Below are 26,130 nucleotides of genomic sequence, written 5' to 3'. Positions count from 1 at the left end.
TAAAAGGAGACCCCATATACTGCAGCAAAAACAGTATTATTTATTTTAATTTAACTCGACGACAATGTTTGGTGAAATGTAGCTTCTGCTAATCTGCTAAACTGCTCGGCAAATTTGAAAGGGGCTATATTGGCTTCATCATAAATTCAATGTTGTCATTGGAATTATAAAGCTTTAATGGGGGGCTTTAACCTTTTCAAGATTTCATGCGCCATTTCTACTTGATTCAACATTACACAGTACTGAGTGACTCAACTAATGTGATCCAAAATCACAAAGTTACCATTGTAATAGATAAAACTTAATAAAACATCCTTAACTGAAACACACTTTCTGCTTTATTGACACATCAAGATCCTCTAAAATAACCTTGTTTCATCATATGCTCATCCCTCACAGACGTTAGCTCCTGTTCTCAGCTCCTGTTTTTTAGTGTTCTTCTGCCTGTCAGTTTTGTATTTATATGAATTAAAAGGTAAGTTGAGGAAAAATTAACCGTAAAGTGTAAGTAGCTCATCACACGCTGTTCTGCCAAGGCCCGAAGTCACCTTTCTTCACGTTAGTTATTATACTAGTTACTACGTCTGCTCCTTTCTTATTTAATGTTTTATTTATTTTTTACACCAAACAATTGTCAGTTGTATTACAAAATGGCTTATTTTTCCCAGTTTTGTGTAGTGTGCTTTTGACTTTGCCTCTTGGGCTTTTCAGCAACTAGGTCAAAGATAGCCTTGGCCCCTGGTGTAAACAAGATGTGACACAGCAACAGCTGGGGCCCAGGATGCAGCAGTAACTGCTGACATGCAGATGACAGCCAATTGAAACAGAGTGAGGAACCCTTGCTGTCCACAGCTTGGTCAGTTATGATAAACGCAGGTAAATGTGATTCATTAGGAAAAAAATATATCGTTTGTTTTCTGCTGAAGTGTGTTTTAAACATCAAGCACTGAATTATTGCAGGTAGACGTTGCAGGTAAGGAGTAGAGTATTTTGTCAGTTGTCTCTAGCTGTGTCCCAGCAATCAAACTGTGATAATGAAGAGAACATTGGGATGATAATTTTCACATGGAAATGTCCACATTTCAGACCTCTTCATTTATGTTTTATTTGAATGGCAAGATATGTTAAACCTTTGCTGAAACACAAACAGTTTGGTTTAATTGACTCTCGTCCCATCCCATCATGACCAAGGTGCAGCACATCTACAGTCCCACTGCATAGTGTAAGGGCATATACTTATTTAGGTGGAACAACATTAAAGCTATTTAAGCAGTTTAATTCATCCTGACCACTTTTATCATGTAAAATTGTTTATTTTTATATTATGTGTCACCATTTAAGATGTGTATATATTTTGTTTTGGAAATACAGTCTCAGGAAAAAGGAAAAAATATATGGTGTGTTCAATTTAAACAGTTTAAGCATACTGTGTTTGTCTATTGTTGTGACTATCAGATGACATTTTACGACCGCTTAATGCAGAAATCCAGGTAATTCCACATGGTTCACCTACTTTATCCTGCCACTGTGTAAATATTTTTCTGAGAAGTACAAAAGGGACAACATGCATTTCATGTTGTAAAATGACAAGTGAACCTTGTTAATGTAATATCTTAAAACGTTTTAAAAACTGGCAAAAAGTTTGAGATTATGTAGCCTGATCACTGTAGTTATCCTCTCAAGCAAGGAAGGAACCGATGACTTCTTTCAGAGCAATAACATTTATAAACATGCTCTCAGTTCCCTCTATTGGTAACTTTGTAGAACTGCAAATGTGCTCTAAATAAAACATAAAATAAATACAGTATACACATGATACTACATTTCTCTCTGTAGCTTTCAGTAACATAATATCTGCCACATACTATTAGTTACATTTCACCTCTGTTTACTGATGTTTTTAGCTAATGTAATTGCAGCAGGTGTCTACTCTGTACAGTGCCTGGTGCACAGATGCTGCCTTTGAGTGCTGCTCGTAAGAACGAGTACATGGAGAATTTCGTTTTGCTCGTTCTTGCAAATTCTGTAGAACCGGCAACATTTTTTGTTTTACAGAGAGGTCACACTACTGGCTGTTGTAAATCAAGTGGCACAAAAACACTTAATGTACAACAAATATGTGATGTTTACGCTGAATATATGCCTAAACATCAGACAAATCTAATATAACAACTAAATTAGCCAAAGTATGTGCTGCTTGCTAAGAGAAATAATACTGATGAATACCTCTACAACTAATAGGCCCACTATGACTACTTCTATTAGGGTACTTTAAATAGTAATAGTAGTAGCAATGGTAGTATGATGCGATAAGTAGGCTACTTATTGTTACTGAAAAAACACGTTTTACCGATGCAATAATTGTTTTAAATGGCTTCTCATTTGAATTTTATTAAATAAAACATACAGGCTTCTAAGGGTTCACTTTTAAAACACAAGCCTATATGCTAGTTGTTGTCTGTCAAAAATAGCCTAATGTAGATGGCTATTAAATTACCAATGCAAAGTTGTTTGTGAAATCCTGCATGGTTTCCATGCTGCAAATGCCACATCCCATAGTCACTTTCACTTTCATTTGGTACTTTTTGGCGATTCGGTCGCGGTCGCCTATGTTTATCATATATGCCTATATAATAAGTCAACGCGGACCCGAGCAGCTGCAACAGTGTGGTTGTTAGCGAGTCTCTGCTTTACATGATGTTTGCAAACTACACATGTGAAATTATAAGTTGTCCCTGAGTTGACTGGTGCGCAAAGACAGTTGCGTCTTCCAAGGCGAAGTCGTCCATGACTGGACTGGTGCGTGTGGACAGTGTCTTCTCCAAGGAGGCTCGGTGCTACCGGCTGCTGAACTGATGCCAAATTGACAATGACGATTAAGAAGGAAGAGGAGAGACTAAATCCGTTGGTAGAGCGACTCAATCCGCTGGCGACTGCAAGGTTTCTGTCAAGGTTGTTTTTGTGGTGAGTTATCAGTCACAAGATTTCGCAGGAGTAAAGCAAACTTTCCTTCCCGGAAGAATAACTCCCGGCACATCCCATTCACAATTAAAATAATTCCGAAAAAAGCGTTTATTCATATTACATCTGTGTGTTTTATTATATAAAAACTGATATACGTTTCCTGTACTTGACTTATTATTATTATTATTATTATTATTTTATTTTATTTTTTTTCCCTATCCCGTCATAAATACTGAAATTGACTCCCATCCCGCTGGAATTCAGTGACCCACATTCCCGAAAAAATGTAAGCCTCTAGAGAACAATAACTGCAGCTTTTGAAATGTGACTAGGGCTGGAAAGACATGAGACATTTAAGCTTTGACACAGTAACTACTTAATTTGATTCTCACAACTTTAAACACCTGCTGAAACTCAAATACAAAACAAATGTAATTTCCATCGTACAATTGTATAAATGTGAGGAATCATTTAAGTTATATCCAGCCATTTTTACCATAACTTATAGTTAATCCAGCACTAAAATGTTGATTTTTAGATTTCCTATTACATTGGCAGTCAGTATTACAACCACCTTTCAGTATCCCAAAACACTGTTGGAAAAAAGGAAGGGAACACTTATCAATCAATACAGTATAACATGTCAATTTAACTTCAGGGATATCAATCTGTACCGTTGGGTGGGGTTAGGGATTGTGAATTGATGTCACTTGTTTCGGTGAAAGTGACAACAGGTGCACTGAAGAGACAACAGCTAGACAACTCCCAAAACGGGAACGGTTTTGCAGGGGGTGGCTACAAACAATTGCTCTCTCCTTCCGACTGACTGATCTTTAGTTTTGTATTTTGCTAGTGTCCTTGTCACTACTAGTAGCATGAGGCGGCACCTGCAGCCCATTCAGGTTGCACAGGTAGTCCAGCTCCTCCAGGATGGCACACCCATAACTGCTGTAGCAAGAGGGTTTTCTGAGTCTCCCAGCAGAGTCTCAAGTGCAGGAGACGGGCCTTAGTAGGGCATCAACCAAGCAGCAGGAGTGGTATCTGCTCTTTTTTGCGAAGGAGGAACAGGAGGAGCACTGTCAGAGCCCTACAGAATGACCCCTACCAGGCTACTGGTGTGCACATCTCGAGTGGGATCTGTGCTCACAGCCCAGCACCGTGCAGCTCAACTGGCATTCGCCAGAGAACACCAGAATTGGCAGGTCCACCACTGGTGCGTTGTTCTCTTCACAGAGAGCAGGTTCACACTGAGCACATGTGACAGACATGAAAGAGTCTGGAGATGCTGTAGTAAACGTAATGCTGCCTCAACATCATTCAGCATTGGTGGTGGGTCAGTCTGGGGAGGTTTATCCTTGGAGGGTCGCACAGACCTGAGTCTGCTTTTGAGTCTCTTTTGAGTTGCTGTGATAAGTGACGCAAGTTGGATCAGCCTGTGATTTTATTTAAATTTTTGTTGTGATTTTGAATCCAGCCCTGAGTGTGTTGGTGATTTTGGTTCCCACTGACTGTTGTTACGTCACTTTATTCTCAAGTAAATACACAGTAAAGATTTTGAACTTAGAATTATTTCGTTTATGGAGATCTGATGTGTAATTAAAGTGTTCCCTTGTTTTTTTTAAACCATGTTTATGAAATATGAATTTAAATCTAGGAGGAAGAGCTTGATTACAGATCAATCATTTTGGACCTACATTCAATAATGCCTAGAAGATAGAGATGCCACAGATTCTATTGAGATCACATAAGTGTGCTAGCATCCTGCTATGTGAAGAACACTGAACACCACTTGAAGATTACTTTTTGGCTTTTACTGCAAATACCTATAGTGTTACCAAAGTAAATAATTAAATCATCATTGTTTGTCAAGGGTTTTAACTTGTCACCTTTCAGCGAAAATAAAAAGCTCTTGCCTGTCCTTTTTTTTTTTTTCTTTTTCAAATCTGCATAGCCTTTGTAAAGTCTATAATTATCCAGTCTTATACAAGTTTATTTATCATATTGCAATGCAGGGTTGTATAACAAGATGAAATTGTAGTTCCCTTTATGCTACTCTCAAAAGGCAAAGTTATATATAAACATTATATACAGTAAATAGGTGGATAAATAACAAGTCACAGAAATAAAACCATTTTGCAACTCTTCTCCCACAAAATTAATGTTTTTAATTATAGAAAACTAAAGTTTGATGAGTGGGCTAGAATGTCCACTAACGTGTTTGTTTACCAAAAAATATTTTTATGAACTATACAAAGAAACAAGAGGAAACAAGAGCAAGTGAAGAAGGGCTGCTGTATATTGTGTCTCATGCTTTTTTAAAACCCAATTTGATTATTTAAGTTAATCAGGTCTAAACCATGCATTAGAATAAAATATTAGTGGTTAGCGTGTTGGTGTTAGCCACCCCATTGATGTGATTCATATTCTGTTTGACAGAAATCTTTCCTGCTTTCTAACTGCATTAATTACTTTCTGTTTCAGCTGGTTAACCCCATTACTGCACCTTGGCCACAAACAGAGGCTGGAGGAAAGTGACATGTACAGCATTCTTTCAGAGGATCGGTCTGAAATACAGGGAGAGGAACTACAGCGGTACTTTGTTGCTGTGATACATTATTAGATCAAATCCAAAAAGTCTGGTAGCAGACTGTTGGGAAGGTGCTAGTTAAAACATACCTGCTGTTGTTTTAGTACAGGTTGTTCTTTACAGTTTCAGTAGTAGACAAGCAGACAGCCGATGTTGTCAGAGGTTTTCTATAATCACATTCAGTCAAGTTTTATTTATTTATTTTGCTAATCATATAAATGTTGGCCACAGATCTGACCTGTTTACTCATCAGGTTTTGGTTGCCAGTTCACAAAATAATTGTGAGAAATAAAACATCACTCCCCAGTTATTCACATAAACATATTCAATTGCCTGAACTCAACTGAACACAGGCAGCAGCTTCTGCTCACACAAGCAGCGCCCACATGTTTAAGATCTATATGTATGTGTTTATGTATATTTTTACAAGGCTTTAAAGGGAAATTTCACTCTAGTTCTAAACAATTGTACTTAATTTACATAAGAATATTATCAAAGGAGTTATGGTTTCACAGACTATTTTCCTGTGTAAAATAAAATTCCTGCTGTTCTCGTGTTCTTCTCATGTGCTTTTGTTGCAGAGTTTGGGACCATGAAGTTAAAAAAGCTCCAAAGGAACTTCAGAAGCCAAAACTCACCAGAGTTCTTATTAAGTGCTATGGGAGGTCCTATGCAGTGGCTGGGTTATTTGCATTTTCACTGGTAGGTTCTGGCTATTTAAAGCCTCCTTTACTTTTTGTCAGATAAATTCAATGTGGGGAAATCGAGTAGTAGGCTGGTATACACAAAGGAATTGATGAGTGTGATTGATTAAGTGTGGAGCACAGTAACAGTATTTTGTGTCCTTCTTTTTCATGAAGGAGGCAATTAAAGTGATTCAACCACTTCTTCTGCGGGAAATTATCCTCTACTTTGAGAATTATGACCCAGACGACCAGAGAAGTCTTTACATGGCGTACGTTTACGCTGCTGTGATGTCCCTCTCCACCTTTGGACTGACTCTCCTTCAACATCTCTACTACTACCACGTCCAAAGAACAGGCATGAAGATGAGAGTGGCCATGTGTCACATGATATACAGGAAGGTCAGTGATTTGCAGCCTAGATGCAAGTTACACCATTGGTCTGTAGAGTGTTGGACATTGCCCTTTTAAAATGAATGGGTGCAAATGTTAGTTACATACACTAACTCCACATCCTGTGAGTATATGCGCAGCCTTCTAAGGCTAACGCTAGTTGGTACTTCACTTGCTTGCACCTATACTTACAGAATCTGGAGTTGGTGTATGAAACTAATGTTCTATTTCATATAGGCTTCACCCTCTAAGGCTATTGCTGGTAGGATAAGGGTGAAGCAGGATGTGCTCCATTCCACTGGGTTCATCTACCTGCAAGCCCAAACACACACCTACTTCACAAGAAATCAATAACCAGTGGTTATGCACTGTTAACAGTCCAGGAGAACGTAGAGAAAACACCTCTCATGCGCAGAGAAGCGCATGAATAACAATAATTCTAAAAATACGCTCAAGACAGAGTTAGTCAGGAAATTGAGAGATATCATAGATTCATAGATAATTTGAATAGAGGCAGAATAAACTCTCTTTCAAATCAGACGTAGTCAAAACAACTTATGGGTGGAAAGAACACTTAAGAACAAATATTACTGGGACCACTACAGAAATTTGACATAGACACAACCGCAGACTATCGCTGTAACACTGACCATACACAGTCCAGCCATATACTAGGTTTTGACCTAGTCTTGTTTAGACGTTAATCACTCTGCAGTGAACTCTTCCAGTTACACTCACCAAACAGGTGAAATTTCTGTTTTCAGGCTCTCGGTCTCAGCAGTGAATCCATGGGGCGAACAACCACCGGACAAATTGTGAACCTCCTTTCAAATGATGTCAATCGTTTTGATGAGGTAAGGTAAAACAAATCATGGAAAAATTGAAAAGGCTGTGACCAAACTCAGTGCTAAATTTTGTCTGCTAGTTGCTAGTAGTCACAAGGCTACAAGGTTGACTTGAAGTAATACTTGGATTATTTTTTTTAGTCTGAATTTGAAATGAGAATTTTGTTTTTGTAATTAATTATTCCATTTTTAAAGTTTAGAATGTGTTGGATAATAACTGCGCTAACATTGATCTTATCCTCTCAAACCATTTGTATGAATGTTTCTCTGTTACAAGGCTGAGGTGCCACAATTTATTTGATATTAATATTTGAAAAAATCTCTCGATAGATAAAATACTTTTTGCCGAACTGTGAAAAATGAAATGCAAGATTGTTAGTACTGTGTCTCATGATTAACCACGGTCTCTGTAGATTACACTCAATCTGCACTACCTGTGGGTGGGACCTCTTCAAGCGATGGTGATCATCACTTTGCTTTGGTATGAGATTGGCCCCTCATCTCTGGCAGGTGTGGCTGCCATCGCCATCATGATGCCTGTACAGACCTGGTTTGGGAAGCTTTTTGGCATCTTCAGGTAAGAAACTAGATAACATAAGAAGTACGTGGTTGTTTCCAATAATAGATTTGTGATGTGTAAATGTAGTTTTTCTTTTATTTATTATAAATTAACGGATTTTTTTTTTTTCCCCCATTTTTTTGCAGGAGCAAAACGGCAGTCCTTAGTGACAGTAGAATCCGCATCATGAACGAAGTGGTGTCTGGCATCAGGATCATCAAGATGTATGCCTGGGAGAAACCATTCTCATCTCTGGTTACTGAAGTCAGAAGGTAGGACAAAAAATATTTTTTGTGAGGAATAGACAAACTTTTTTTGCAGGGATAAAATGGGGCATTCATTTTTACTGGGATCATTGGGACATACATCCACATTTCAACAGTTAGTTATCTGCTGATTTTGGAAAATATAATCTATTAATCAATTAAATTCCTCTTTAATTTCCCAATGACAATCTGTACTCATTATATGCCCCCAAAAATATTGAAGAAAATGGATAGTGGTATTGATGAGTATTCATAGTTGGTCACTAGAGAAATATTTTGTTGGAGGTGCAGGTCCTGGAGATACTCATCTACGCTGGAAAATGGGATTGAAAATAGTGGGTGTGGGTGTTTTAACACGCGTTAGACACAGCTGGTGTGTGTTGACCTTATGTTATAAAATGTCAGTTAGTTAAGATTTTGTGTAACTTGCATGCTACTATTCCCTGAGGCCTATAATGTGAATTTAATGAGCGTTTTCAGTGGACCACTGCCGCAGCAGAACACATAACTAAAACCTTCTTGTTTATGTTAAGTAGTATTTTATGGGAAAATGTTTCACTATGGCATAAGATTGATGTTGCGGGTGTTATTAAACATGCTTATGAGCAATTATACAACTTTGCACAAACAGATATTAACTGCCCTTCGCACTCAAGTCCTCGTGCACAAATCCAACAACAGAGTTGTACAGGCATAACAAAACATACAGAGAGGCAAAGATTTCCATGGAAATGTTTGTTTCAGCAGGCTTAAAATTTTATTGTAGAATCTAAAAGAATGCTGATCTTGATGGTTTGGGACTTAAAAGTGTGCAGTTGGGTACTATTGGTGTACTGTTTCATTCGGGGTATGTGCTATATAAATTAGAGGCCCTTTAAAAATCTTCTAGAAAATCAGTAAAGCCAACACATTCTCATTCCCGACTCACATATTGACGCTTGGTCAAGGCCCTTTGGCGTTGCATTTTAACGCCCTGAGTTCCAGCTACATTTTTAGGTCTCCGCAGTCAAGATAGCAACGTTTTGCAACAATAAATATGCAACGTCTGGTTTCTCTTCAAAAATAAAACAGCACGTTGCTATAGTTGCTAAACGGTTAGGTTAAAGATGGTTTGCGTAACTTAAATAAAAATATTTTATATTAAGTTTTTGTTTAAGTTTTTGGCACTCCATCCACCACAACCACCACCTCCATACTCGTTTCTTTCTGTTAAATATCATATACCTGCCTTTACTGTCTAAAACTGATGCTACAGGACTTCCCACACTGCGTTGAACTATGACGCTATAGGGATCCCCAGTGTGTTACAAACTGACACCATTGGGTCTCGACCATGCGTCCGTATGTGATGAGTTAGGAGTGAGAACAGGTTTGATGCCATTGGGTGAAATAGAATTGAAAAATTATGTATCTGCATAGCTAAAGAAATCAGTCCCTCCTTATCAATTGTTTTTTTTGTGTCACCATGTATAGACTGATTGAAACGGATCTCAACACGTAAGCCTTGTCATAAATGGTCATACAACAAAACCTTTGCCAGACAGATGCGTCCATAACACATCTGAAGCTGTTCCAGAGGAACATCTGTGTTGCCTTTTAAGAATTCTTGTTTAAGAGTTCACTATTCCATCTATTTAATTCCTCAGTAACAGATGTCTTAACTTGCTCTGTGTCTGCCACAGTAAGCATGAAAAGACAGATTAACTTTAAAGCAGCAGGTGGAAGATTTAGTTGCATTTATTCTTCCGAGCACCTCTTCGATCAATGACAAAGGGCTTAATGGCATTAAGAGGCAAAGATAAATGGCTCCCAGGCAGATACTTAAACACAGAATTACTTAACAGACACTGTGTTTTTTAAAATAATCTTAGACTCTTCAGTCTGAGAACATAGGAGGGTTATTACGATTAAAGATGTAACTCATTAGAATTAAGCTCTTGAAGCATTGCTTTGGTAACACTTGAATTTAGTTGGTCTTAAAGAGCAGCTTAGGTTTCTTTTATACTAAATCTATTCTAAATCTATTTATTTATCACAACCCTTTATGCAGATTTCCTTGTAGTTAATATGTCATCTCCTATAGTTAACAGATCACCTAGATATTTACAGGAATGTAAGCATAGTGCCTTTCTTAAAGCTCAGAACCCCATACTGAAGTGTGAAGCTTTATTTAGGCAAAACCTTCACATTGAACGTGGTTATGATGAAGAAAGAAGTCTTTTTACAGTTACCCTTCACGGTTCAAGGATTAGCCATTGATAATAAATGAGGCATGTGGGGTGAAGGATCACATCTTAAGATGTCCTCATTTACACATTAACTCCTTTGGAAAACACCTTTTATCTAGAAAACAAACCAAAACATGCTGAATTGTTCGCTGCTCATTCACTTCTGTTAACAATGTGGACTTTGTCATGCTGTAGGTGGGTGGGTGGGGGGAATGTTCCTCTCACTCAACAGAGAGGAACATCGCCTGAAAGACTTGGATGTTAAACAGACATGCACACACAGGGAAATTATTCATAGCTTATTGAACATATAACTTCCATGCTACTATGTTTTGTAATACATCCATTTGAAACACTTTATTTCTGTTTTTAGGAACATACAAAGCAACAATACATAAACAAAATCTTCTGGAGCTATTAAAATCTTCACATCTAATATCTGAATATGTATGGTCACACTTAGGGTTAGCAGCTATCAATTTGTCACCCCATCTAAATACTATGAGGGCACCATGGGCCTACCTCTTTACCAGCCTCATATGATGAAGTAGCCATGCAGCTCAAATTCATATTGTGGTCAAAGAATACAGTGTAACACAAGTTGCAACAACTAAGTAAGTTTAAAGTAATTAGAATAGTTAAAATGCTGCTATAACTTTAGTGTTTACTAAGTGGCGATTAAGATATCACTTAATTAAAACAGGTGGCACCACACAAAATAATTCTCACATAATTGATTGTCGCTGCTCCAGCCCCATAACACGAACAGTAGTTTTCCCTCTAGGTAAACAAACTCATACATTAATTTCCAAAGGACTGACAGTTAATCTTAATATATGATTTAAGCGATGAAACTGTTGCACCTTATAGTACAGCTTGTTTAGAGACTTCTTGTTTACCTAGTTGATTGCCTTTTGATTCGACAGCAATACAGATGTTACCTACCAACCAACTGACACAAAGTTTTTACTGGCTCAGACATTGCTTAAGTTTAAATGGTGCAATCTGATTTAGCTTAGGAAGGACTAAAGGATAAATATATAGCACCTCCTGGAACGTCAAGTCACCAAGGTCACTCTCCAAATGTTTTCTGCTATTCCCAGGAAAGAAATCAGTCAGATATTAAAGAGCTCCTACCTACGAGGACTCAACATGGCCTCCTTCTTTGCCAGCAGCAAGATCATCGTCTTTGTTACCTTCACTGTCTATGCTCTCCTGGGCAACAGCATCACTGCCAGCAGTGTTTTTGTCACAGTTTCCCTCTACGGTACAATCAAGCTCACAGTCACCCTGTACTTCCCGCTCGCCATCGAGAAGCTGTCAGAGTCTGTTGTCAGCATTCGCAGGATTAAGGTAATTCTGTTTTCACTTATGAATTACAGCAGCTATTTATATTGTTGACAACTTTAAAAAGCAAAGTTGACGTACAAACATATGTGTCTAACAATTTTGAAATTTCTAGGACAGTTAATGAGATCATATATTCCATTCAATTTCACCAAATGTCCAAAGCTTTCTGCTCTAGCTTTGTTATTGTGGAGATGTTAAGTTAAGATACTGAACCCCGAATTGCCCCTGGCGGCTGTTCTGCCAGTGAATGAATGTGTGTGAATGGTGAGTGCGAGGTAGTGTAAAAGCGCTTTGAGTAGTCAAAGACTAGAAAGGCACTATACAAATACGGAGCATTTAAGTTGCTACTATTATTATTATTACCTAATCTCTGTTATGAATTCCCACTGTATAAATAAAATTGAATTGAATATTGAAGTTGAATTTGAAGAACATTTTAAATGACCAGGAAACTCCCAATGTGTATTTTGCAGGAAACAAGCAAAGAATTTAAAGCACTGTCTGGGTTTTATTATGGGGTTCACAATGTAAAGGCATGTGTGTCAATAAACCACTTCCCAGAATTTCCTCATGCTGGAAGAGGTGGAGAGAAAAAACCTTGGGATACCTCTGGAGGAAAAGAAGGAAAACTCCATTGAGATTGAGAAGGTGACCTGCTACTGGGATAAGGTGAATGTTCTAACCTTAGTGATATTTCACTGTGGTGTAACGTCATTTTACAGGATATGAGTGTGCTCAAATATTGTATAGTACACGTATTGTAAGACGTGAACATAGTTTACACAGTGTAAGAGCCTGAAAGGCCAGTATGTGGCTGACATGGTGTGAAATCTTGATCTATTATGTGATGATCTGACTAAATGTATTGCTAGATGGTTTCTGTTTGTCCATATTTTTTTGTTTCTTGTCAGAGTCTGGATGCTCCAGCTCTGCAGGACGTCTCTGTCAAAGTGAAGTCACACCAACTTCTGACTGTAATTGGCCCAGTGGGGGCTGGAAAGGTGAGTACACTTGTTATACAAATATACTCTACAAATGTAGCAGGTGAATGTTTTGGGTTATGACGGTATACAACCTGCTTTAATAAACAGTTAAAATTGGGGTGGGCAATTTATTTCAGAACCATTTTGCGTTATATTTGCTGTTGGGTTGTAAAGCAAATTTCAACAATCAACAAATCAAGTGCCATTAATAAGCATGGCTGCTGTGGCTCCGGAGTTAGAGCGGGTTGACCGCTAATCGGAAGATGTGAGGTTCAATCCGCGGCTCCTCCAGACGACATGTCCTGATTTGCTACCAATGCTATGAATGTGTGTGAATGTTAGATTCTGTGCAGTGTATGAATGTGTGTGAATGGTGAATGTGACGTAGTAAAAGCTCATTTGAGACGTCACAAAAACTAGAAAGGCACTATACAGAGAATTTACATTTATTTGGTTGGCTGGCCTACCTAGTTTTTCCAACGTCGCGTATCAGCTTTAACCTGAGCACTAACAGAGGTAAGGTTTGTATGTGAATTTGTAGCATGCTCACGTACCCATAACATTCATGTTCCCAACAGTCATCCCTGCTGAGCGTCATCCTGGGAGAGCTTCCTCATGACAGAGGGACGACAAAGGTCAATGGTCAGCTGTCCTATGCTGCCCAGCAGCCCTGGGTGTTTCCTGGAAGTATTCGCAGTAACATCTTGTTTGGGAGAGAGCTGAACCCCCAGAAGTATGAGAGAGTCCTGAGAGCCTGCGCTCTGAAGAAGGTGAGAGATAACGCAGTACCATGTACTCCTTCTGGTGGCCATATTGGAGGTCCTCCGCTCTTGAGCAACAGTGGCTTTAACTTCTGACTGTGATTTTGCTTTGCCTTGACAACAGAACAGAGGAGGATTTGTTTATATCTCCTCTGATTTTAACAGAAGTGTATATTTTGTCACTAATTTATATAGCTATGTATTCATTTTGATCAGCTATCCTTGATTGTTTTGAGTACTCAACTGATTTAGCATTGCAGTCCTATAACATTGTCAGACTCAAGATGGACAGTTTTCAAAATAGTGATCAAAATCGATGCAGCAGACTCAGAGATACAGTCTTTTTTCCCCCCACACATTCTTCTTCCTTGTCCTTGCATTACCCAAAATGCAACTCAGCAGACAGTTTGGTCAGAGATTTCAGTGTGTTATGCTAGTAGCAGCTAATGTAGCCTGGAGCCTCTAGCCTCAAACAGAGATGAGGAGCGGGCTACAGAAGTCTGGTAAGTTAACCAAATAAGTCCGCACCACAAGATTTTATTCATTTTCAAACTTGTAGTCTTGAGCCCGAAATTGATGCTGACATCACTCAAGGCAATTTATCAGACACCACACAGCTTCCTCTGAAGGTACTAAAGGCTTTATACAACTTTTTTCCAGATGCAGTAGTACTTCCCCACACCTGTAAACACACCACTTTGATATGTAAAATCAGTGTTTCCTTTTAATAGTTAGAGTTAATAGAGCCCAAACTTTGAATCTTTTTTGCATGTGCATATGTTGTATTTGTAGTAAATATCTATTGTCTTTGAGTGCAGGACCTGGAGCTGCTCCCAGATGGAGACCTGACACTGATCGGAGACAGAGGAGCCACACTCAGCGGGGGGCAGAAAGCTCGTGTCAACTTGGCGAGGTGAGAGGACAGTGACAACTATCATCTCTGTTTTATACAGAAGGTACACTACCTGGAAATTCATTAATTTTTATCATCACTGTTACTCTGTCTGGCTGGCTACTTATTTAACTTTGAAGGGAACCTAGACCGACAGCAACAAGTAGCAACATGTCCAGGTATGCACAAGTTAGAGTTGTTCTTGCCACATTTAGAACACAACACTTACACAATTAATGTCCAATCAGTGTAAATGTAGTGAAACGAAGCAGTAAATTCCTCCTTACTGACAGAAAAAGCTGAGTTCTCCTGCTTGCAGTACCTACATGTACCAGGATGCATTGTGTGTGAGACCCAGCAGGCTTCCATGAAACAAAGCTAACGCTTGCTGAGCTAGCATTGCAGTACAAAGTTCCACAAAAGCAACATGGAAAAACATGTTTCTCATCTGCCCTTCTTGTCTTTTTTTAGTTTATCCTCAGGATCCTGAAGAAGGTATCCAGCACACCCCTGTCCATGTTTAGACTATGGTGTCACTTTCATTCTCGGGGTTGGCATTGGCGACCGCATCCAACACAAACAAATGAATGCTGAAATCCATTGCAGCAGAATGATTCAGCTTCTGTTGGCATCAGATCCTTTGAGCAAAAGATCCACAATATGCAGATCAGGTTCTGGATGGTCGCTGCCAGATTCTCTTGCAAAACTAATGCAGCCACAGCCTAAACCGCTTTCCGCTGCATTTCTCTGGCTGTATATTCTGGCTCAAATAAATACACCTGAATATCCAAGTCAGCTAAAGCATTGTAAAATGGATTCTCGTCTGTAATATCTTTTGCACTCAAATTTGTGGTATGCCATTTTCGCTGTTGGAAATGTAGCTAGTTTGAAATACAAGCAAAGAAAACAAGTTTTTTGTTTTTGAGCAGCATCTAGCAAGAGCTCTGGCTTCTCAGAGGCAGAGACGAGAAATCCAAGCTGAAATGGCCTGTAGTTCTTCTGTGGTTCCAGCTACAGATTTTGCAGCAGGAGAACTCAACGGGGCGAATTTTCCTCACATTGTTTACACTACATTAAAGTGTGTGTGTGTGTGTGTGTGTGTGTGTGTGTGTTTTATCAGGGCTGTGTATCAGGATGCAGACATCTACCTATTGGACGACCCTTTAAGCGCTGTGGATGCTGAGGTTGGGAGACATCTGTTTGAACAGTGAGTGGTTACCATTTTTGTCAAAACTGCTGTGTCCCAAATCCATTCCACGTAGTAATTAACAACAGTGTGTGCTACATACCTCTCAGTCGTCATAGTATACTGTTTTAGCAGTTGGTAAACCAAAAAACTCAATTGCTTTACCATGTTGTACTAACAGGAAGTTATACAATATGTGCAACGTCAGACCCCAATCAAACTGCAACTGTTGAATGTCACTGCCAATTAAATGTCAGAAAGGAGTCTTTCTTAAGAGTTAATACCAAATGCACGCAATGCCTTTCTGTAAGTGTCCTAACAACCATTCACAGCTTATTTTAAATTCTATTCAGTTGTGAGTAGCTCTGTCTTTGCATTGTGGAAGAATTGTGTCCATCTTTAAATCAACTATATTCAGTCTGCATGATGTCTGGTTTGAGTATACTTTTCCGTTGTGAACGTCTTGATAATGGTGAAATGTTCATACACTTAAAGCATTAATCAAATTTCTTGGAGGACATGGAAATAACACTTTATGTGTAAACTTTGTAATGTCTGTCTCTGTGTTTATTATCAGGTGTATCTGTGGGCTGCTGAAGAACAAGTCTCGTGTCCTGGTCACGCACCAGCTGCAGCATCTGAGGGCAGCCAACCAGATTCTGGTCCTCCAGGAGGTGTGTGCCCTGCAGAGAAAAATATTTCAGTGAAGCCTTCTAATGAGAACAAATATGTTGCCAGTCACTCTTTAACCATCTGCTATTGCAACAAACTTCTATCAATCTACAGCTCTGCTTGCTCTGCAAGAACAGCACCTTCTTCCTGGCTTGTGCCATAAAGCAATTTAGATTTCACTGAGACATTTAAGAGAGGGGTTTATAGACTTGATCATTCTGGGGTTTTTTTCTGTTTGTCTCTTCTAGGGTCATATCATGGCCCAGGGTACCTACAATGAGCTGCAGTGCTCTGGCCTCGACATTGTGTCTCTGCTGAAAAGCGACGAGGAGCAGGAGCGATGGTCTCGATCAGCTGAACCAGACAAACTGTCGTTACACAGCCAGAGGACTGTTCGCTCGCACAGTTCACACTGTTCTAACAGCAGCCTTCTGCCACCAGAGAGCAACTGGACTGACCAGCTTCCTGTAGGTACATTTTCAAAATAAAATGAATTACTGAGCATGTGTTTGGTTAATTTGTATTTATAGGACTCCTGTACGTTTTCCATGTAATTTATTCATCATTTTGTTTTTTTTAACAATCATTTAAAATACTTTTTTTGACTTTGGCTGATCACAAATTTTTATAGAATATCTTGTTATAAGAGGGTTTTAGGTGTACTATATCCCTGACTGTATACTTCCAATCCGGTCCATTCATATGCCACAACCTGAGTTAAACCAGCATACCGAGTCTAAATGGGCCTGCGTGTAGTCAATTCAATTCACATTTCACTCATTACACACACAATCATACACTGTACAACATGTAGTTACATTTGTTTGTGATGTACTATGAGTGAAGTGAAAGTAACAACAGGTTCAGGACCCGGATGACCTGAGGCGAGAAACTCCTCCTCATCCTCTCTGTTTTGGTCTTGAGGCAGCAGTAACCCCTGACAGCAGCAGAGAGAAGAGTCCCTTCTTGTTTTTTATGACCCTCTCAGCCTCCGTCCTGCATCCTCCTGGCCTAAATGTGTAGGGCTCAGAGTTGATGTTGGATGATGCATTTCCTCTTACTGCTGCTGCCTGTCAGAGTGCTGTCTATGGTGCAGGTGTAGAAAGTTGAACTCCCTAGTATGTCTGTAAAGAGCTGATACTTTTTTTATTGCATTGTATCTGTTTCCTTGACTGAAGTATCCTGAAGTATGAAGATACGGATCGGCAATTACTTGTTTTTCAGGTTGATACTGTTCGTGTCATGGCAGAGGAGACTCGAGTTGAAGGAAATGTTGGCAGCCACATTTATCTCAAGTACTTCACTGCAGGCTGTAACCTTCTGGTGTTATTGCTTATATTACTGCTCAGCGTCGTAGCTGAGGTAAGCCATGGCTCATAGGCCTCTAACATTCAAACTAATTCTTTAATTTAAGTTTCAATATGTTGGTTTATTGAACTTTGTTTCCATTCATAGATTGCATATATTCTGCAGGACTGGTGGTTGGTATACTGGTGAGCGCTTTACTGCTTACTTTTATATGAAGTTGTTTTTACTGTTTCTTTAACTGATTAAGTAAGATTTTATCTTTTTATTGCTGTGTACCTAGTCTGGTGTGTTTATTTTGTCAAACAGGGCAAGAGAGGAGTGTTTTAACAACACAGCCAGTGCTGTTAGCATTAGAAATGACATTAATGCTACTACCTCAGATCAAGGGTTAAATCTCACATTTTACCTTGGCATTTATTCAGGTAAGCCATCCATTCTTATGTTTATTATCACAAATGTTTCAAGTATTGTTGTTGACTGTGATGTTTATGTAGAGCGTGTGCCATGCTATAAAACATTTATTAAATGATATGATCCAAAGTAGTCCTGCTGTTTTTGCTTTTAGGTTTGACAGCAGCTGCTGTGGTCTTTGGTTATGCCAGGAGTTTAGTGATCTTTCATGGGTTGGTGAAATCAGCTCAGACTTTGCACAACAGCATGTTTAACGCTGTCATCCGCACGCCTGTTCAATTCTTTGACGTCAACCCCATAGGTGAGCCCTGTTAAGCATTTCCTTCAGTTTAAACTTAAGTCACAAACACTTTAAAATCAAGTGGAGGTTTAGGCTTTTGTTATGCTTATGTCGGTTAGAGTGTACTCATTGCATTAGGTAGAAATTCCTAACTTGTCTTCTGCAGGTTTTACATCCAATTAGTGCACAAGAAGAGCTTGAGGTCTAAAGTAATGATTATTTTTCTACCTGACTTTTTAGGAAGAATTCTCAACAGGTTTTCCAAAGACATCAGTCAGATGGACTCCATGTTACCCATCACCTTTGTGGACTTTTATCAAGTAAGAACTTAATACCATTTGATTAAGACTATTGTACCAGCACTGTATTTGTTCTCCACTTTCAAACTGTTTGAAAGTTGACTGACTTTTGAGAAGATCTTAATTTAACTTTGTTAGTATTCCTCACAGTGTATTTGCTTGTTCTTTAGTTATTTTTGCAGAATGTTGGAGTGATTGCGGTGGCGGCCTCAGTCATTCCTCTCATCCTTATCCCCGTCATTCCTCTGCTTTTTATCTTCTTGTACTTGAGGCGTTTCTACCTCCATACATCACAAGATGTCAAACGTCTGGAGTCCACAAGTATGTTCATACATTCTTGGCATAAAGGAAAGTAAAAGTTACATAACATAACATAAAGTTTTTGGTCCTGAGATTGAGCTTTAAGGGTTCTTGCTATTAAAAAAACATTTGTAAGCAGCACTCCCTCTTTGTCATTTTTCCTGCAGCTCGGAGTCCCATGTTATCCCATCTGTCTTCGTCTCTTCAGGGCCTGTGGACCCTCCGAGCCCTCCGAGCTGAGGACAGGTTAAAGAAAGCCTTTGATGCACATCAGGACCTGCACTCAGGTTCTACTTTCCTATTAACATTGCTAACATTTTGACTTTTCAAGCTAATTTATAGTTGGAATGCCACTGACAAAGTAAAATGTAAATATCAAAGTGAATCTCAACTGCCTTGTAGCATTAGAGCACTGCAGTGTCTGCTGCTTCATCTGTCAGTGATCAGTGTGTTTCTGTGCTAAATAAGGAAATCTTTACTAAAATAAATATTCTGTGTCTCTTATGTCAGAGGCATGGTTTTTGTTCCTGATGACTGCTCGCTGGTTTGCACTCCGCCTTGACAGCATTTGCTCTGTATTTATTACCTTCGCAACATTTGGCTGCATCCTGCTCAGAGATGGTGAGGAATAATGAGTGCACACAGAAACCATTGCAATCGAGCTTTAGCCGTCAGTCTTACCACCGGAATAAGATTATTTCACAATCCTTGACAGCTCCCAAATAAAGCCATCATCATATTAAGCAGTTACATAACAATCCCTTTGCACAGTTAAATTACATACTTCATGGGCTTGAGACAGGGTTGTCCCGTATCCTCACTCCTCATTGCAAAGGCCCTTACAGAATCTATTTGTTCAGACTCATTTTTTCATGGCCCCACCACGACAGATACATGTCACTTGATATCTCTTTATGCAGATGACACCTTGCTGTATGTCACTCAGCTTTGTATTAGTATCCAGCATCCAGTTCAATCTACTAGAAAATCTTCTTTTCACAATGTCATTTCCCCCTGTTTTGTATGACTGGGTAATCAATATGAAAATTCAGTTTTTGTGGCGAAACAACTCAATTGCCCTGGCGTCAGTTCAGTGTAGAAAAGTGTCCTGAAGCATGTAATTTTTATTACACGTTGTGTTTATTAGGGCTCAATGCCGGAGAGGTGGGCCTGGTGCTGACCTATGCTATGACACTGGTGGGAAACTTCCAGTGGACGATAAGGCAAAGTGCTGAGGTGGAGAACATGGTAAGAACAGTGACTTCTTTGTTTTTTCATTGCTTTTTTTTCATGCTGACATTACCTGCTGTGACTGCTGATTAGTGATCAGACTCTTAACATCCACGTCTTTAACATCCATCAGGATAAGGTCTTAACTAGACCTAAGACCTAACAGATTTAGGCCTATTCTGTTGTTGTTTTAAGTGGAAGAACTTGTAGAGTGGAGAGGGCAGGAAATTACATGATGGAATTTAGCAGAATATAAGATACAGTTGACTGAATTGATAGAAAGAGGCTGGATAATAGAAAGAAACCTTTTATCTCTTTAGATGACATCAGTGGAGAGAGTGGTGGAGTATACGGAGCTGAAGAGTGAAGCACCCTGGGAAACCCAAAAGCGTCCTCCTCCCGATTGGCCAAGCCAAGGCCTGGTGACTTTTAACCGGGTGAACTTCTCCTATGGCGATGATGGACCACCGGTCCTCAAAGACATCAGTGCCTCCTTCCAACCCAACGAGAAGGTGAGACATCTTTGCACACAGCCACAGTCTGCTTTTTCAACGCACACGATGGTGGATGATCAGTCAAAGTGTTTCTGTCTTCCCTGGGTGTCAGGTTGGTATTGTGGGCAGGACGGGCGCTGGGAAAAGCTCTCTGGTCTCGGCTCTCTTCCGCCTGGCAGAGCCTCAGGGAAAGATCTACATCGATGGTGTTTTGACCTCTGAGATTGGCCTTCATGACCTGCGCCAGAAGATGTCCATCATTCCTCAGGTGAACATGAGCTGGCTTCCAACGTTTTTTTTCCTACTTTCCTAGCTGACGTGATGTGCTCCAGGCACAGCACGCTCACAAAGTACAGTGAGTCTGCATCGTTATTCAACCGCTTTGCTCATAGCGCTTTCTCCAGTACTGGCACAGCACTAAAACCAAGTGCGGGGAAAGTTCGTTTCTTGAAGGCAGATGGCTTTACTTGTTGCTAAAGTAACCACTAACCACTACTAAGCGTAGCTGCCATCAGCTCAGTTAACTGTGCAGCTACAGTTCCCATTAGTAGCTGACTATGCCCAGACTGGGAGCTCGGAGCCTGGACCAGAAAAAGTCCTCTTCATGGCCAAACGCTCCTGTGCTAGTAGTGTAAACATCAACACAGCTAAGCCGCTAGCTCCACAGCTATGCTAACAACACTGTCCATCTAGAAACTCCATAAAATATGATCCAGTTTCACCAAAATCAGTGAATAAAGTTACATAGGTTATGTGTATTTATTCAGATCTGCTCACCAAGCGAATCTGTTACCTACACCAGTCCCCAGAAACATCCTGCTTCACCCGCATCTACTGTTTTTTCCCAACCTAAGCTTTATTCTCAGTTGTGATCTGTTAAACATGTAATTCTGTCCACGGTATGTTGAAGCTGTGCCATCGAGCAAACAGGCAAGAGGATGAGGCGTTTCACAGCACTGGATGTATAAAAGTGGTTCTCTTAGTTTCGGTATCTCACTATGGGACACGACCCCCGCACTGTCCCCCTGAAGCTATTTTACACTATGCCAGTTTATGAGACCTGCAAGAGAGGGGCTGCAAAGCTTTGCATTGTGTGCCCTTAAGTCCTCACCGAGACCCCTCTTGCTAAGAGAGGCTACACAAGTCAGATCCTCCGCTAGACAGCTACTGACTCTTTTTCCTGAGTGCCCCGATTCAACAGGATATTGCAGTCGCGGCCTCAAGGAGAGAAGGCTCATATTTTGAAGGACAAAATCACCCCTCAAGGGAACTATTCAGACGGTACTGCTAGAGCAGATCCAGAGCGGTTTCTATGTGAGGTGTTTTCTAATGCCAAAGAATGGTGGGGGTCTACGGCCGATATTAGACTCTATGCTCTGAATAAATACACGAGACTGTAGAATGCTGACACACACAGCTCTGTTACGCTTTGTGCGTCCAGGCAACTGGTTGACATCCATAGACCTGAAGGACACTTTTTTCATATCCCTGGAAAATATTTCACATTTGCCTTCCAGAGCGTAACATACGAGTATCTGGTGCTCACGTTCTGCCAGGTGTTTGTAAAATGTGCCAAGGCTGCTAAGGGAGGGGGAATGCGCTTGGCAAGATAAATAGACGATTGGCTTCTGGCTGCATAGTGGCCCCAGCAAATTCAGGCAACCCACCAGACTGCTGGTGGCACTGGGTTTCACAATAACCTGGGGAAAGACTTTTAGGGAGGGGGGCCTTAAAGAGAGAGGAGCTTGTTTCAGACAGAGGGTGACCTGAGGATAAAGGGCCAGTATAAGATAAAGTAGTAGTTGTGAGAGCTGGAAATGAAAATAGGGGCTCTTATGATAGGTCAGTAATTTCCAGCTTGTGGTTGTGTTGTATTGAAGTCTAACCATGTTTCCGTCTGTTCCCCAGGACCCAGTGCTGTTTACTGACACAGTCAGGAAAAACCTGGATCCTTTCTACCAGCACACTGACGAAGACCTGTGGAAGGCTCTGGAGGAGGCAAGTATCCAAATTCTAGCTCACATTGATGCACACACATGCGCTCTGCAGGTTTCCCCTGACTCTGTCTCCACATTCCCTGCAGGTGCAGCTCAAGCCTGTGGTGGAGGAGCTGCCTTGTAAGCTGGAGACCGTTCTGGCCGAGTCGGGCTCCAACTTCAGCGTGGGCCAGAGACAGCTGGTGTGTTTGGCCCGAGCCATCCTGAGGAAGAACCGCATCCTCATTATCGACGAGGCCACGGCGAACGTGGACCCCAGGTACTGCTGACTCAAAATCACTACACACAAGATATTCATGCATCTCAGTGCAGGAATTCAGTGGTTTTTTAACCACTAACTTTGAGAGTTTTTGTAAACATACTTCTCCCATTTGATTCTACTGGATGATTGCCTTTTTCTTTATTTCATCATGTCATTATCGTGCCTCTGCAGGACAGATGAACTGATCCAGAAAACCATACGGGACAAGTTCAGAGAATGCACCGTGCTGACCATCGCACATCGTCTCAACACCATCATTGATAGTGACCGGATACTGGTGAGTCCTGTCTTCGGTCTTAAAATATATATATATATATATATATATATATAATATATATATAAAATTTAGATATGAAGAAACTATCTTACAGTGTTTTGTTGTAGCTTAACTCTCTATTCCATCAATAATAATTTAAAGCCATTTGTCTTCTCAGCTTGCTACATTAAAACATAACTTTAAGATAGCAAAGATATTTTCCATATTTATAAATCAAAACAAATTTTCTAAAATGAGGAAAATCTGTGTGTGGTTCGTTCTTGGAATATTTCGTTTCAAAACCCCCCAAAAAACAAGTCGTTTTTCTGTTTAAATCCAACAAAGGAATAACAAAGCAGCTGCGTTTTGTTCTATGACTGGTGCTGTATCGCTACTACTTTTCAATCTAACTGGCTGCTGTACGCCTGCGCCTGTTTGCAACAGGTGTGGTCTGCCTCTGTCCCCAGATTTGTCACACTTGCATCTATTTATTTTCAAGTCGCATTGCGTGACTTTGGCGAATATGATTGTAGAAGTGAGCACTATATAGTAGCCACATACAAAACAAGAAGTTAAAGAAAATGTAGGCTAGTTTTTTTTCAAAATCGTGTCAAGCTGGGTTCGAACTCACTAGAGCAAAAACAATTTTTGCCACATTTATACTGGGGACCATGGGGACATGTCCTCACCACTTTTTGAAATGGCTGATTTTGTTCCCACTACTAATAATAAACATAATTTATTAAAGTAGCTTGCAGTTAAATAACAAATGAAAATGCCTTTAGAAAGGCTTATTTGCACATTAGGAAAAAATGCAATGCAATTCAAATGTAGAAGTATACCAAAAACAGGTACCTTAAGTTTAAAAAAAAAACAAGCTACTGATGACCCAAAAATGTGCATGCACCAATCAGTAACTTTAACAATTTCTTGACGCAGTTTCTTTTTGGCCTTTTATTGTGGCCAGCCTAAGGCACATCTTGATATGCCACACCTGTGAGGTGGATGGATTATCTTGGCAAAGGAGAAGCACTCACTAACACAGATTTTGACAGATTTGTGAACAGTATTTGAGAGAAACAGGCCTTTTGTGTACATAGAGAAAGTCTTAGATCTTTGAGTTCAGCTCATGATGAATGAGCTTTTATAATTTTGTTTCCTTTTTCATAAATAAAAACATATACACCATAAATTGGTGCACAAATGTTCACCAGAATGCAGGAAATGAAGTGTTTAATGATCATAATTTACTGGGAGAGGTCCCCCCAGACCCCCCACTAATATCTTTAAAACACTGTTTAAGGATCTTTTTGTCTGGTTCTTGTGAACCTAATATCGTGTACTGTAAGTGTCTCTTCACACCCCTAATCTGAGCCCCTATGTCCCCACCACTTTTCAACACAAAGTGACACCCTTGTGTTGCCAGTGGAAACGGCGCACTGGTGGTCGTTCCCTCTGGCTGGATGAAGTCTGACGCTACTGATTTTACGCATGATCCATGTGCTACTGCAGGCCGAGGCTCTCCGCAGTGTCGAAACAGTGTAGAGAGGCTGCCACAGCTGTAGTGTCTTCTCTACACTAATTATAGCAAAATGGCCTAGTAATAATAGGAATAAACAATGCTTGAAATGTTCACATTCATCACTAGGCCTACATGCTTGCAGCTATGAATGTTTCTTTGCAGCAAGAGTCACAGTAAGTCTTCTCTTTGAGGCAGGGGTAAACAATCCCCCCATAAATGAGCCCAGCATGGTGTGCTATTTAAATAATGAACGAAAATTACCCAAACATTTTAGTCCGTGTATGATTCGTTAATTTAGTTCATGTTTGCTGTGTACCATTGGAAGTACTGACAACTATCACAGAATTAATTTGGTACTGAAGAAATCGTAAAAACCGGAGGATTCTCAGGCAACTTCTGAGGCGTTCCACTTCCTGTCCCAGGTGCTAATGAGTTACAAACTGAACATTGAGCCTCCGTTTTTCCTAACTAAAAAGGCGCTTATGTTGATGTTCAAGCTCATCTTAATTACACTCATCTGGCACCACCATCGCCCAAGTGTAACACAAAGCTACACAAATCGGACGCATTCAATTAAATATCAAAATTAATCAATATTTTTTGTTTTGGTTTTAAAATGGAAAAACCAAGATTCGGTTTTGAAAGGAAATGATCAACCAACTAACACTGATTGAAGAAGCCCCTTCTCTCTGATGCATGTAACTGTACTATGAAATGGTTAAATTGGTTCATGGTACTACTCAAAATTCTCCTTTTACACGCTGGATGGACTCGATTACTGCATTGTGAACTAGTGAATGGAAACTAGTTTGATATTTCCAGTCCAGTATTTAAAGACTTGCTGATACTTCATTTGTTCCTGTTTGTGTCCTTTATATTTATCTTGTGTGCTTTTTACTGCATTAAGTTAAATTTAAATGAATGGTGGCCTTTATCCTGCTTTAAGGTGCTGGACAGTGGTACCATCCAGGAGTTGGACCGTCCTTTCACCCTGCTGCAAAACAAAGAGGGCGCACTCTACAAGATGGTGCAACAGATGGGCCAGGCTGAGGCAGCCGCCCTGCTGGAGTCAGCCAGACAGGTGAGGAGAAAAAGGCTTCATTAGCCTAAATTTGCACGTGTAGATAATAAGCAGTTATTTAGAATTTCAAATGATGATTTTACTGAATGGATTTTTTTTCACTTTTTAAAGGCAGCAAGACTCCAGATGTAGGTAGTATCTGAGAACACCTGAGGCCTTCCATCACGCTCATAAACAAGAAGACGGCACATTTTTCCAGAGATTATTTGAGGAGAGGCTGTAGTAATTTATTTTAAAAGGTAGCCTCCACCCAACAAAATCAACCTGCTAATAGTACAATAAGCTTTTTTTGTAATAAAGAATGGAAATGTACTGAAGCTA

At 39.9% G+C, this 26,130-nt stretch overlaps 1 protein-coding gene across 2 annotated transcripts; it reads left to right on the top strand.

The window, feature by feature from the left end:
* The first annotated feature begins 611 nt into the window (after window positions 1-611).
* Window positions 612-26,130, top strand: LOC123973758 (ATP-binding cassette sub-family C member 4-like). Of its 2 annotated transcripts, none has more exons than XM_046054052.1 (31): window positions 612-876; window positions 5,446-5,556; window positions 6,133-6,253; window positions 6,412-6,636; window positions 7,392-7,481; window positions 7,886-8,049; window positions 8,178-8,303; window positions 11,629-11,878; window positions 12,437-12,544; window positions 12,787-12,876; window positions 13,437-13,628; window positions 14,438-14,532; window positions 15,632-15,718; window positions 16,275-16,371; window positions 16,618-16,836; window positions 17,594-17,731; window positions 17,825-17,862; window positions 17,984-18,099; window positions 18,243-18,389; window positions 18,609-18,688; window positions 18,838-18,988; window positions 19,135-19,254; window positions 19,478-19,588; window positions 20,115-20,215; window positions 20,518-20,709; window positions 20,804-20,959; window positions 22,600-22,689; window positions 22,775-22,947; window positions 23,122-23,227; window positions 25,675-25,809; window positions 25,921-26,130. In XM_046054052.1, the coding sequence occupies exons 2-31, from the start codon at window positions 5,501-5,503 to the stop codon at window positions 25,939-25,941; spliced, it is 3,795 nt and encodes a 1,264-aa protein (XP_045910008.1). In that variant the 5' UTR covers window positions 612-876; window positions 5,446-5,500; the 3' UTR covers window positions 25,942-26,130. The 2 variants fall into 2 exon arrangements, with proteins under 2 accessions (XP_045910008.1, XP_045909998.1); XM_046054042.1 differs by lacking the exon at window positions 612-876 and adding an exon at window positions 2,652-2,964.

This window comes from Micropterus dolomieu, linkage group LG01 (genome assembly GCF_021292245.1).
Source record: "Micropterus dolomieu isolate WLL.071019.BEF.003 ecotype Adirondacks linkage group LG01, ASM2129224v1, whole genome shotgun sequence".
Lineage (NCBI taxonomy): Eukaryota > Metazoa > Chordata > Actinopteri > Centrarchiformes > Centrarchidae > Micropterus > Micropterus dolomieu.
This window is presented reverse-complemented; position numbering and strand designations above follow the sequence as displayed.

Coding starts and splice junctions, on each gene's coding strand:
- LOC123973758 (XM_046054042.1), top strand. CDS start 2,870: ATGACGATTAAGAAGGAAGAGGAGAGACTAAATCCGTTGGTAGAGCGA. Junction 12,877..13,436: donor GCCCAGTGGGGGCTGGAAAG/GTGAGTACACTT, acceptor TGTTCCCAACAG/TCATCCCTGCTGAGCGTCAT. Junction 19,255..19,477: donor ACATCAGGACCTGCACTCAG/GTTCTACTTTCC, acceptor CTCTTATGTCAG/AGGCATGGTTTTTGTTCCTG.